Source organism: Pezoporus occidentalis, unplaced genomic scaffold (genome assembly GCF_034315485.1).
Source record: "Pezoporus occidentalis ecotype Australia unplaced genomic scaffold, CSIRO_AGI_Poc_V1 ctg115, whole genome shotgun sequence".
NCBI lineage: Eukaryota > Metazoa > Chordata > Aves > Psittaciformes > Psittacidae > Pezoporus > Pezoporus occidentalis.
In genome coordinates this window covers 4013962-4028686 of record NW_026912940.1, presented here as the reverse complement: position 1 = coordinate 4028686, position 14725 = coordinate 4013962, and the positions used below count along the sequence as shown (strand labels likewise).

Below are 14725 nucleotides of genomic sequence, written 5' to 3'. Positions count from 1 at the left end.
ACAGACATTTCTGGGCTCAGAGATTTATTATCACAGGTGTCCTGGGTTCAGCGGTAGCACTCATTTTTCTCCTTCTTAGTAGCTGGGGCAGTGCTGTGTTTTTGACTTTCGGCCTGGGAACAATGCTGATAACACTGATGTTTTTAGTTACTGCTCAGTTGTTTAGTCTGACCTAGGACTTTGTGAGTCTCATGCTCTGCCAAGGAGGAGGGGAACCCAGGAGGAAGCAGAGACAGGACACCTGACCCAGACTAGCCAAAGTGGCATTCCATACCACAGCACGTCATGCCCAGGATGTAGACCTGGGGGCAGTTACCCGGAAGTGTTAGATCACTGCTCAGTCAGGCTCGGTATTATCGGTTTGTGGGTGGTGAGCAGTTGTATTCTCTTCCCTTGTTATTTCCTTTATCATCATTATTATTATTGGTGGTAGCAGTAGTGATTTGTGTTATACCTTAGTTACTGGACTGTTCTTATCTCAACCTGTGGGAGTTGCATTCTTTAGATTCTCCTCCCCATCCCTCTGGGAGGAGGGGAAGGAAAGGGGTGGGGGGGGGGGGGGGGGGGGAGGGCAGAGTGAGATAGTGACTGCGTGCTTTACGGCTGAGCTTAAACCATGAGAACAGGTGATACAGTCTTGATGAAGTTATGTTGCATCAAGTTTTGAGGGTAGCCTTCTGTCATAAATAATAGCTGTTAACATAAATGCAGGCATGAAGATACATTAGTCTGTATTCTCCACATCTGAACTTTGGCACTTCAGTGCCCACTTCTGGACAAGTCTGAGAAGCTGAGTAGGATGTGTAGCACAGCACAGTGCCGGGCAGCATGACTGGCAGCCTTGAATTCATGGCTTCACCTGAGGCATTAATGCCATTGTTCTTGTAGTTTTTTCAGCCCTGCTTCCAGGAGTACAGTGGTCACTCTAGTGATTATGTCTTGTAGTTTGTTCTCTCTTTTGACCTGTCACTGTTATCTGCTAATCTGTACAGGAGAAAAAGCTGCTGTGTCTGAGCTGTAGCTCTCATGAACCTCTCTTTTTTTCTATTGTTAACTCTCTTCCCCCCTCTCTTGCCTGCCTTCTCATATCTATGCAGTAAGTGCACTCTGCAGTAACCCAAAAGTAAAAAATAGTCTCGAACTATGAAATAGTAAAATTCAAGGTGGGGATAATACTCATTTTTAGAGTATAGAAATACTAATTTTCCCAGAAACAAAGTGCTATACTGCTCAAACGGTTTGTCAGGCATGCAACAGAGATGCTGACAAACAAGCCAGATATCACTGGTGATCCCAGACGTCTATGAGGAAGACGTGCTGCACGTGTGTGTGCGGACAGAGTGGGAAGAGAGAGTCCCACATTTATTCGTTTGCTCAGAGGAGGGAAAGTTTCCCTCTATCTTAGCTCCCCCTCCTGGTGGTCAGGAATTGGGCTCTGTCAGATTCCTGTTGACCGACAAGAACCTGTGCATGACCCAAATTTGCAAAGGCAAAGCTTTTGTTGATTATAATAGCATGTCTTTTATAAAGGGATTTCCTGAAGCCTGCATCCTTCTGGGAAATGTGTCTGCTTAATAATTTGCAAGAATGTAACTGGAAAGAGATAAAAGGCTTGGAGGAGCGAAAGGTTAGAGAACAGCAAGGAGGAGAGAACGGTAAATGACATCTTTACACCCACTGCTGCAAGACTGTACTACTCTCTAAACTTTCTTCTGCTTCCACCAAGGCAGTTCCAAATCCATTTCACTTGCTTTCAGCAGGCTGCCTAATCTGAACTTTTGAGAATAATTATAAGTGCAAATTGAAAGGCAAAACCAGACACATCCTGATCAGAGTAGAAAAGAACACATGGGGAAGAGCCCATTTGTGTACATTTGCTGAATCATTTTGCTAACAGTGTTGCAAAGGCAGCAATATCTTTCTCTGACAAAATCTGTCCGTACAGACGTCATAGTGCCTGTAACAGTGTACAGAGACACTTAGTAAGGTTTCGTTCTAGTACTAGCTACCGATCATTCTCTTGACATCAATATTCACTTTAGGAGAGGGCACTGAGGATGTTTTTTTCTCTTCTTCTTCATCTTTCTTCCTTCCTCCTTACCTCTTTTTCTTACATAATAAACACCATAATTATGAAGCAGCCACAAAAAGCAAACACGTAAAAGGGCTTCCTGTAAAAGCATTTTGGTTCCTTTGATTCATTTTCTCAGTGCCTTTGATACAGAGATTATAGACACATACCAAATTTTAAAGACAAAGTTCAAACAGTAAACCATCACTTGAGGCTCCTAATCAGTTAAAAAAAAGCAGTATGTTTATTCATGTGTAGGTGTGAACTCTATTTATGTGAGAAAAAGGGATTTGCCAGGTATTATTCCATAATTATTTTTGTCACCAGATGATGAAATACACAAGCATTTTTTTTAAGTACTAGAAACTCTGTACTAGGTTTCAGAAGAATAGAATTAGATTTGTTTCTGGTTATCATTCAATTCCAGACATAGTAGCCTTGTACTTAGCTGTATATTATAATTATGTAGTGTGAGATTATGACTTGATTATGACCTTGGTCTGCAATAAAGCCAAGAAAATTTATGCCAAATGGTTTTATGCTAAATGAGAGTCACTTACTGATAGTATTGAAAAGAATAGATGTGACCGTTTGTGTTTACTTGCCTTTCAGTTTATGTTGCGTGGCCCTCATAGTCCAATAAATGGATGAACTGCTTGCTAGGAAAAGTGGTGCTGAGTAGTTTGGATATCAGAGAAAAAAAAAACTTGGATTCCTAATACCTGTTGTTGATTATTTTCAGGATTCCTTGAAGGAAAGAATAGCCAAGCATTGCTAATTTTATTACCTTTAAAAAAATAATGGAGTTAATATAATATATGGGAATAGTAATGAAGACAGACAACCTGGCTTCAGGAGCACAGCAAAACTCCTGCGTTATAATAGCGTGTGGTACGTCCTCCATATGGTAACTCCTCTCTTTATTCTCTGTTATCTCCCCTGAACATTGTCTTCTCAGGCAGCCACAGGGACCTTGAGTGATAAACCTGGCACTGCATGTTTGGAAGACTGCAGCATGAAAGGTGGGGACGATGGCCATGTGTGCAGCTTTGGAAGCTACTTTAGACGCCACAGACACAGCCACTGAGGCAATACTGGTCACTGAGATAGGAAGGAGTTCCGTAAGTAGGGTGCTAGTGGGTTGTTGGAGTTTTTTAACTAGCTACCACAAATTTATGATTGAGTAGCATTTTCAGTAATATATTAATTATTGAAAAATGTTTGTTTATTAAAGCTAAATTCTTTTGCCTGTGCACAGCAAGGTGACTAAAGCGTGGAGTTGGATGGATGATTCTGACCAGTGATGGGGAGACTAATAAAACCTTCGCGTTCACAACTTGCAGCCAGATGTTTCATCCTTTGAATACCTTTAATCAAAATCTCCTAAAGGAGCTCTTCAGTTCCAGTGTTGAACAAAAGCAAATTCGACATCGTTATCAAGTACACAAAGACAGAATTGTTCTTCTCCAGCTAGAATTAATCATGCCAAAAGGGAACTTAAATAAGGCAGTTTTGAAAAAAGATAGTGAGATAAAAATGTTGATCAGAAACTACTCTTAAGATACGAAAGGGTACGTTTCCATTGATGTCAGGAACTCAGACTACTAAGCCAAAGTTTCAGACATAGCCACCTAAAACATGTGCATATGTTCTCATCATTTCAATGTGCTTTTCTCAACAGTTATATCATTCCTTAAATCCGAATGGGATTTAATATCTTGGCTTGTAGGAAAACAGGAAATGTCCTAGACGCTTGGAAGATGTGGCTTATGCTCCAAGGAGGATATAGGGAGAAATAATAAAAATCAAGTATACAGGATAAGGAAACAGAAACCAAAATTATGAAGGTGATAATAGATGGGCAGATGTGTTTTGAGGCATTTGCCAATTGATTTCTTAAAGTTAATGGTGACAGATTCCCTTACCCTCATCCTCTCTTCCTAGAGGATTAAAATTTTCCAGCTTCGCAATAAGCAAAGTCACTACCATCTACTGTTTATGCGTCAACTCATAAGGCTTAAAATCATGAAAGCTAAAAAGTGCCTTTAATTCCTCCACTTCCAGAATTCTGTCTCTGATCAGTTCATTCGCAGAGACACTCAGTTCAGTTCTTGTAAGAATATTGAAAACGGAGAGCTTGCTTGATGGAGCCAGCATGTCAGGGGTGGGAGGAAAGCTCATTTACTCTAGTTGCCTCCAGTTTTGGCAGTTTGCTGAAGAACAAAGTGTTTAAGATTTTCCAGCCTTCTGGAATTTGCATAAGATGCTTTTCCTTCACAGAGCTGATCTTTAAATCAGTTTGTTCAGCTCTTCAATCTTTTTGATGTGTTTGAGGGGCATATTTCTAACACAGGAACATAATTCACTTTTGCATTAGGGTCCCTGAGATTTGCTGAAAAATACTGCAACTGTGACCACCACTATGAATTAGTATTAAACAGTTGTAAAAGACTACTTAGGTAAAGCTTTCCCCCCCAAAAAAATATTAAAACGCATTCAGTTGTATCCTTGTTTCCTCATTCTTTACCTCTAGCACACCACATTCAACCCTGAAGCCATATATATCCAATTAGAGTTGTCCTTCTGCTCTTGCTTAATACAATCAACAGTATCTACCAATGCATATTTTCTGAGTTTTATAGTACTTGTTTATTAGGGACTGATAGTTGGAGATTAGGATACTGATGTTAATAAAAGGACTCCCTTTCTCACCATCACGAGGGGAGAAAACCATAGGAAAGTTTTGACAGATTTCTAAGGTCAAATGCATGTAATAAGAAAAAGGAGATAAACTACAGAGTGCCAGCTTCCAAAGTGCTAATATGCTTAGGTGACTATCCAGTCAAAGCTCTTTTAAACTGCTGTGTGTTTGACCCATTGTGCTAGAATCATTACTGAAATCTTTTATTCAGATGTCATATCTACCTAGGTGAGAGGTAGTCTGGCCAGAATCCTAGAATAAGGTGAATGCATAAATCAGTTTTAATATCACATTTCCTCCACAGGAGATTTCCAGCAAACCAGGAGGAGCAGCTGCCTGCAGCTGCACATCCTCAGCTGGGCTTTCTGTCATACCCAGGAGTCAAATAAAACCTAATCATCAATCAGACTTACAGTCAAAATAGAGCTCAGTGCAGGGTATTGGCCCTATTAGGGGCTGTCTCTCTCTGATGATGCAAGGGAGCGAGAGAACCACTATTATTACTCTGTGTGGTCCTAAGCATCTCGGAGGAGGCTCTGCCTGTCCTTTCTCATTTTAAAAAGACAGTGTCATGACAGATCAGAGCAGTATGATCTAGATGGGAGCCAGGCCATATTAAAGGCAGATAAATTGTCACACTTAGGCTCATGTTACACTGTAATCCTGTTAAGAGTTTCTCTACAGAATCACGTCATCTTACATAATTGAAACTACTCTTAACTGAAATGTGTAAGAGAGAAAACCTTGAGCAGTGTGGTAGCTAATCTTACTGTTTCCAGAAAAGGACAATACACAGTATAGCCTGTATTACGGTATGCATGCATTTACCATTTTAATTCATAGTGATAAGATACAGGATTTTTCAGGGTTTCACTTCTTATCTCCAACTGTTCTAGCCCTGAGGCTGAGCCCTGATGATGGTCCAAATAATTATACTAACCTGCAAGTGCAAGATTGCAGGGTTACAACAGTTGAGACTTTGAACCTGTCAGTCCGTCGGATTCTGAAAAGCAGTGTCTGGGACATGTTATAAGCTGTACAGCTGTAGCTGAAGAACAAACTTTCATGTACTTCTGAACTACATTTCTTTCTGAATTACATGAATAGTGCTTAAACTGCTTAAGTAAAGTAAGAAGATCTGTAAGCATGATTTCTGTTCACTGAAATTCTATTTTCCTGAAATCCCAGCTAATGAGATTTGTTCTGGGTAAACAAAATCTGGAAAAACACTATGCTTATGTAACCGCAATTCAAGACCCTGAGATCTTAAATGGAGGGTATTTAAATTAGATATAGGCAAAATTTTATTTACTGTGAGAGGTGTGAGGCAGCAGAATGGGCTGCTCAAGGAAGTTGTGAATGCTCCATCCCTGGCAGAGTTTGGACAGAGCCTTGAGTGATATGGTCTAGTGTGAGGTGTCTCTGTCCCTAGCAAGGGTTTCGACCTAGATGATCTTACGGTCCTTTCCAACCCTAACCATTCTATGATGCTGTGATCTACAAATGCTTGGTCCTTGTCAAGATTTATATCCTTCATTAGGTTCAAACATGTAAAATGCAACACTTTTTTTTTCAGTCATTGGAAACAACACATAACAAGATAGCATCACACAATACAGTACCTTTCATTGCATGCTTTAGAGGGTGGATGTCTTTGGTTATAGATCTGAATAATAAATAGTAGCTGGGAACATAAAAGATAAAAACTGCATTTAGCTGAAAATATACGTTGAAGAAATCATCTGTACAAATTTGCTTATGTAGCCATTCACAGACAACTGTGTAGCAGAATTAAAAGAAGCATTTAACCTTTATGGCTTGAAAAAAGTACTCTCCTGCAAAACTGCTGTAGTTTGAGCCGGTATCCTAAACCAGTAACTTAGCAGATGTGGGCCTGTTTTATTTACTGCAAAGCTAATACTGAAGTCTGTTGACAGCACAGCTCACATCAGAAACAGTATCAAGATAATTGTTTTAGCTAATGCATGCCTTACATCAAGGTATCTTGTAGTTGTGGATTACTGTGCTTATTTAAAAGCCTCTCCTCGTAAGAACCTAATTCATTGTAGTGAGGTGCAGTAATCTGGCAGTGTGCATTAAGATAGAAAATATAGAGAATGGCATTACAGTAATAGATGAAGAACATTCCAGAATCTGGTAGGAAATGAAAAAAACCACACCATAGAGTATGATTAAATAATACAGTCCAGAGTCTACTCTGTCAGGCATCAGTGAATAGCATTAACTGATGTCAGTGGTTCTGCAAAAGAAAAAAAAAAAAGAACAAAAATTTCTAGTCAAATGGTTTAATTTTAGGTTTTTAAAATGTTTTAGTTTTAGGATTTGAAACAAACTGTGCAAGAACAAAGACTGGAGATACCATATGCAAACACAAGTGATAGATCTAGCCTTCACTGAAGTCACTGAAAGTCCTTTAATCACTGCAGTGACTTTACATTAAATATATTTCAAATACATTTCAAGACTATTTAACAGTAATGTTAAGCTAATGCTTAATATTAATGCTGCTTTTTTTTTCCAGAAAGACATAACGAGCACAGCCTTAGAATAGTCTTCCAATGGGCTTGATCTTCCCTAATAAACATTTCATGCTATTCAGCTTTTTCTTTCCTTTTTTTTTCTTTTACAGGCGGGCCAGATCTGGCACATAGCTGATATGAAGACTTTTCTGACTTCAGAAGGCTGAGTGTAACACCAACAAACTTCACTGAAAGGAAATATCCCTCCAAGCAACTCATACACAGAAGACTTTTGGTAGCTTTAAATTAGCCTGTTGCTCACCCACAAAGACACAGCTATTGTTTGTTTCAGCACACATGGAGGAAGGCAACAAACTTTGTAACCCTGGCTAATAAGACTGTGGCTTTCTTATCAAAAGTAGGAGGTAGACCAATTATAAAAGGATTATTTTATACTTAGCCTCCAAGACTTTAACTCTGGCCTGAACACTGGACATGAATAGAAGCCAATTTTAATGACCTGAGATTTTGCTACATGTGCTTCATTATTGTTATCAGTTCTTTAACACTTTGGTACTTTATTTCTTTAAATTAGAAATGGGCTTGTGGACTACAATGTGGCCCACAGATTGGGCTGTTCTCATGAAATCATGGCTTATCTTTTCCCTGGGGCTGTACGTGCAGGTCTCCAAAACTTTGGCCTGCCCAAAAGTGTGCCGCTGTGATCGAAACTTTGTCTACTGTAATGAGCGAAGCTTGACCTCAGTGCCTCTTGGGATACCAGAGGGTGTAACTGTCCTCTACCTCCATAATAACCAAATTAATAATGCTGGATTTCCTGCAGAGTTGCACAATGTCCAGTCTGTGCACACAGTCTACCTGTATGGCAACCAATTGGATGAATTCCCCATGAACCTGCCCAAGAATGTCAGGGTTCTCCACCTGCAGGAAAACAACATCCAGACCATTTCTCGGGCTGCCCTTGCTCAGCTTTTGAAGCTGGAAGAGCTGCATCTGGATGACAACTCCATCTCCACTGTTGGTGTTGAGGATGGGGCATTCCAGGAAGCCATCAGCCTCAAGCTTCTGTTCTTGTCCAAGAATCACTTAAGCAGTGTACCAGTAGGCCTTCCGGTGGACTTACAAGAACTTCGAGTAGATGAAAACCGAATTGCTGTCATTTCAGACCTGGCCTTCCAGAATCTTACAAGTCTGGAGCGTCTGATAGTGGATGGCAATCTTCTTACTAATAAAGGCATAGCTGAAGGTACCTTCAGCCACCTCTCCAAGCTCAAGGAATTCTCAATAGTGCGGAATTCACTGACCTATCCTCCTCCCGATCTTCCAGGTACACATCTGCTAAGGCTCTACTTGCAGGACAACCAGATAACCCATATACCACTTACAGCCTTTTCAAACCTCCACAAGCTGGAACGTCTTGATATTTCCAACAATCAACTTCGGATGTTGGTAAAGGGGGTATTTGATAATCTCCACAACCTGAAGCAACTCACTGTAAGGAATAATCCCTGGTTGTGTGACTGCAGTATTAAGTGGGTCACTGAATGGCTCAAATTTATTCCTTCTTCCATCAATGTACGGGGTTTTATGTGCCAGGGACCAGAGCAGGTCCGAGGTATGGCCGTCAGGGAGCTCAATATGAATATGCTGTCATGCCCCACCACCACCCCTGGTCTGCCACTTATCATCACCTCAGTCCCAGCTACAGCCATGTCAACTACATTAGCTCCCACCTCATTTCCTCCCCCAGGTAGCAAATACAATCCTCTCACTCCCACCATAGCCACGCTCCCCACTGTGCCTGACAGGGAGAACAGAGAAAGGGTGACACCTCCTATATCTGAAAGGATTCAACTCTCCATCCATTTTGTGAATGATACTTGCATCCAAGTTAACTGGATGTCTCTTTTTACTGTGATGGCATATAAACTCACATGGGTTAAAATGGGCCATAGTCTGGTAGGAGGAATCGTTCAGGAGCGTATAGTTAGTGGTGAGAAACAGCACTTAAGTTTGGTAAATCTGGAGCCCAAATCTACCTATCGGATTTGTTTGGTTCCACTGGATACTTATAATAATTACCAAACTGGAGAAGACACTGTCTGTTCAGAAGCCACAACCAAGGCTTCCTTTTTGAGCAATGGCAGCAACATCCCCTCCAGCCATGAGCAGACGACTTCTCAGAACCTGGGCTCCCCATTTCTGCTGGCAGGGTTGATTGGGGGTGCAGTGATATTTGTCCTCGTGGTCCTGCTCAGCATTTTTTGCTGGCACATGCACAAAAAGGGGCGTTACACCTCCCAGAAGTGGAAATACAACCGGGGTCGTCGGAAAGACGACTACTGCGAGGCAGGGACCAAGAAGGACAACTCCATCCTGGAGATGACGGAAACCAGCTTCCAGATTGTCTCCTTAAATAATGATCAGCTCCTTAAAGGAGATTTCAGACTGCAGCCCATTTATACCCCAAACGGGGGCATTAACTACACAGACTGCCACATCCCCAACAATATGCGATACTGCAACAGCAATGTCTCAGACCTGGAGCACTGTCATACGTGATAGTGAAGGGAGATGGGGGTGTCTAGGACAAAGAGAAAAAACTTTGGGAAGAATAAGCCCCCAAACAACAATGAGAAAATTACATTTGATAAATGTTACAAAGATGCATTTATGCATTTGAATACTCTGTAATTTATACGGTGTACTATATAATGGGATTTAAAAAAAGTGCTATCTTTTCTATTTCAAGTCAATTGCAAATGGTTTTATAACTCTTTGCTTTTTAAATCTTTAAAAAATATTGCTAAGTACTGTACAGGGTTGTACAATAAGAACCCATGTCATAGCAAATGAAAGAATGACTCATTCTTCAAACGTTAACCACTTTGCTGTCGAAGCTGTCTGAAGGATGTTAAGTTTCTAGGTGTCCCGTAGTACAGGAAAATAAGTGCATATTAAAACAGGGTCACACTAGGAACAGAAAAAAGCAATTCAGATAAAATGGGTGCAATCCTTCTGACTTGAACCCAGCAGTTACTGTTGAGCATCAAACAATTGGAAATACTGCTCCCCTTTGTCAGTTATGCATTTCCTACCTCCAACAGAAAACTGGAGTTCTGAGTGCTACCAAACAGGTTATGTTCTTCTTTGATTATTTTTTTCCCAATATACTTGGAATAGGAAAGGTATACAGAGCTCAGCGTCAAACTCAGTGACCTTGATTCCTATTTACAAAAGCTACTCTGAAAATCTCCCCCAACACTATATACATTTAAGATAGAAACTGTTCCTGCTTTTCATTATGATTAAGAAGCTTTAGGCATTCTCTGACCCTTCTCAGTGGGAGATGAAGGTTATCAGTATGTATCAGATAGCTGTCATTAAGTTGCACCTCTCTTTAATAGAGCAGCATTTGTTGACACAGCATGTTCAGGTAAAGCCTGAATGCATGAAATTCTGTGAGCTCCCAGCTCTGCAGTATTCATGTAGAGTTTGGAATCTAAAAGTGTAAATTGATGAAAACATGGTGCAAAAAATGATGCCAATGGAAAGGTTTCTATTGACTTTTGTGGTTCAAGCCTTATTTGATTTAGGGATTGGAGTTCAGTATGGAGAAGTAGGGGAAAAAAAAATCCAAAACCAAACAGTGAACAAACAGAGAAAAAAAGAAAGATCTTTTAAAAATTATTTATTGTTGGAGAGGCCTCCAAGCCTATTATGAACTGAAATATGTTCAGCAGGGAAAATTAATGTGTAAATTCTATTTGTTTGTTTGTTTTTTCCTCCCTTATTCAGAGGGATACAGAGACAAACATTAACTAAGTAATCAATTAGCCGAGGAATGTTGAGAACACAAGTACACACTGTCCCTCTGAATTTCCTTTCTTTTCTCTTCAGCTTTTCCACAATGATCTGTGCTTTATAAGCAGTAGGTGGGCTTAGAATTTGCTTTTTTGTTCGCTCAAATTCTTTGGCTGGAATACCTTCTGAGTCCTTGAGCTTTTCATGCACTATGCGAAACATCATGCTTGTATTAAAACCATGCTGCTGCTCTCAAAATTATATAATGTTCCAGCAGTTCCATTGACTCTGTGACTGCTAAGAACTCTCTTTTTCTTGCCAGCTCAGTGGTGAAATCTAATTCTTTATTTCTTTCAGTTTGTTTTTTAAATGCAGCTCACTTTTTTGCTTGTGGACAAGCAAAAGTTCACAACAAAGAGAAAAGAGAGAAAACTTTCCTGAGGGAACCAAAGAGAAGACTTTTTACAGTGACCAACTAGGGACAAAGAGAAGTTGTTAGAAGTGGATTGGAAGTAAAGGCTGAAGCACTTTCACTGTGAAATGCATAGACATTTCACTTTATGAGGCTGCTTATGTTGGGAGAGAGGGTTTTAATCCTTTCCTTTGCTCCTTTCTCTCAACCTATTCTTGAAACCCAGCAGTCTATGAGTGTGCAGTTTCTATGGCAATACTCATTTTCTGCAATGGCAAAATGAATCCAGTTATGATTGATGGCAAAGTACAATCATTGTGTAAGAAGCAGAATCTTTCCCCCAACACCTTTTACAATCACATTTTGAAATTCCACTCTATATTCTGTATATTTGTTATTTTTTCCAGCTATTACAGGTATTTTAGGAAACCTGTATGGCTACTGTAATAGTAAAGTCACTGAAATTTTGCTAAATATAAGGCTGCCATATGATTTCAAATGGGATAATTCTAGGTAGAAATGTCTATGCAAAGCATTTTTTTTCTGTGACCTAGTTACTGAAGATTGTGATGAAAAGGTTGATACTTTTGTTTTGTTTGTTTAATATGTTTTAAGTGCCAAAGCCCACAAGACAAGCAGCAAATAGTTGTGCTTATGCACGCTTCCATTGCATGCTGGAGTTTGTTTGAAATTAAATAGAGCCAGAGATTCTCATTGGGTGTGGATGTAGTATTTAATTTCACTGAAATAACTATCTGTATGTTCGATTTCAAAAGGCATCCTTTGAAAGTTTGCATTTACTAGAATTTCATACTTCAGTGACTAGTGCTGGAGGAATCTTTGTCCTCCTTGATGAACATCTTTTGTTCTAGTCCTCAGGATACCATAGTTTCAAAATGAGCTAGGCGCCTTAGTTGTAGCAAATGACTTATTCAGGGAGTTCAGCCATACTGCAGGTGAATGATCCACAAGCTCAAACTGATAACAAATGTGGTTACTGTCCTAACAGGGTGAAAACAGAAGGCTTCCACAAACAGTTCTTTTTGATCTCAGATGATGAAACATATATATCTCTTTGTGGACTATCACTCACTTAGATCAAAAATCAAAATAAAATTAAAGGTAGCATATTTTATGTTTCTTTTCAGTGTTAAGAAATATATATATATATTGGCATGGGATACTCTTTTCTATAAATACTCCTTTGAAAAAAAGTAGCAAACCACTTATACCAAAATTCATGTTTAAAGCTGGAACTATTGTCTAAAAATTTCACAGCCATAGTCAACTCAAAGGTCATATGTTTCATTTGAAGAATGTTTCTCCCAGTTCTAATTGCTATCCACCTGTGAAATGGTTAGTGTATTTCAACCTGGGATAGAGTCCAGGACTTTTCAAAGTGTCAGCCACACAAACAGCTGAGACTTCATTTCAGGTCACAACTAGATGAACACGTAATGGGCAATTTTCACTAGGTAAAGTATTTGGAACAAGTCAGAATTAAAAATGGGCAATGATCTTTTGTTGATATAAAGTTTAAGAGTAGTAGGTTTTTGCTTAGGCTTCATAAAACTAGGATCATTTTCCCTTGGTGCCAATGTCTGACCACAGATATTAACTAAAGGCTATAGAGCAGAAGTCACTTATCCAAAATGTTCATTTCCAGGTCCTGAATTGAATAGGTTCATTGGCTCTGGAGGAAAATGAGTGGTTTACATTCTCACCCGTCTTCTGTTGTATACGATTAATAGCTGGCATAAATGTACAGAAAGGATTGGTGAGTGGAATAAACTAAAAGTTTAAGTGAAATGACATTAAAGCGGTATCACAACTAATATGTTGTGATACTGCTTTGCCGGGTCCTTGGGTTCCTTCTGAAGACTTACTTGCAAATAAGTCCCCATTTTCACAGGCTCTGTCACTGTAACAAGTGTTCCTTGCATGTAGCTTTGCTGGCAGAAATAGACACCTGATAAATGCATGGACTTTGTGGTAACACATTCTCATTGGAGATATTATTATTCATAAGAATATTTAGGGATTGGGTTATTTTGGGCAGAAAAGTTATTAGCAGTTTTCCCTGTAAGCCAATAAAGGACTATGATGAATGTCAAGTAAAACAGAAAAATGAAGTAGCTGTTTTATATGCTGTTTGCTACTAGAATAGCTCAACTGTATTTTTCTGTCAATCATTTTATTTTTCCATGAGAGAAAATGTCTCCCTCTGAGAAATGCATTGATTTTAATTTTGCAAACAAAATAACTTTATGCATATTGTGGTGGTGTTATTCTTTTAAGGGTCTACATAAGGCACTTTATTAATTATATTGGAGTGAAAGTTCAGTCTCAGCTTTTGACAATGAAGTGGTTAATTCCCATTGAGTTCTCCATTTATAGTACTCCTTCACCTTAAATTTAACATGGAGATATTAAAGTATTTTCTTTAGAACATGAGAATGATGCTTTTACTTATGACTTATCTTTCCAGCTCAGTGGAAAAACAAAATAGAAATGAGTGCCAAAACCAAAATTTACTGGCTCTGAGCCTCATCAAATCTTGCCTGGTGATCTCTTCTAAACACAGAGGTAATCCTAGGAAGCTGATGACCACTCCTTCCCTGAACTCTGCTGAACAGGGCATGTTATATCCCGAATGATACTACAGGCAATATTGAAGCATTTGGCATTAAACTTTTGTACAGCAAACAATGTCTTGCTCTTTAAAAGGATGCTGGCTAGTGGTCCATCTGGAAAACTAGTACAAAAGAGATTTGGCAAGATTTTATTATATTATACTGGGGCTCTGTGGATATGTGCCTCATGAGAGCTGAATTCTGATACAGATAAGCTTCTAAAAAAAAATGTTATCTTCACTTGGTCCCAAATACCTGAAGATGATCTTTCATAAAATTGAATTTAACTGAGATATGCGCACTTGATTCTGTTCTGTGTTTGATATATTTTATATCTTTAACATGGAAAAATAGATGGTTTGAAGTCTGCGTTATCTGTTTTCTGCAATCTGCCATGTTGCACGCATTGTTAACTTCAAAACCTCACTATACACTATATATTATCTTGTTGGCATATTCAGTAAAGAGTTATTTAAAAAATACAACAATCCTGCTGTATTTATATGAACAAATTAATTAAAATAAGGATTTGATTATCTAAAAGGGAAATCAGAAAAAATATCAATCTATCTTCTGGGCTTTCCTTTCTGAAAATATTTCCAA

At 39.1% G+C, this 14725-nt stretch overlaps 1 protein-coding gene across 4 annotated transcripts in view; it reads left to right on the top strand.

Annotated features, from left to right (window-relative positions):
* Positions 1-13127, top strand: part of FLRT2 (fibronectin leucine rich transmembrane protein 2) — a 59535-nt gene extending 46408 nt beyond the window's left edge. For 2 of the 4 annotated variants that reach the window (XM_062639003.1, XM_062639022.1), the window contains one exon: positions 7423-13127. In XM_062639003.1, the coding sequence (XP_062494987.1) occupies positions 7850-9835 (1986 nt within the window). In that variant the 5' untranslated portion in view covers positions 7423-7849 and the 3' untranslated portion in view covers positions 9836-13127. The remainder of the gene's footprint in view (positions 1-7422) is intronic. The other 2 variants (XM_062638994.1, XM_062639013.1) reach the window with 1 other exon arrangement.
* Positions 13128-14725: the final 1598 nt, after the last annotated feature.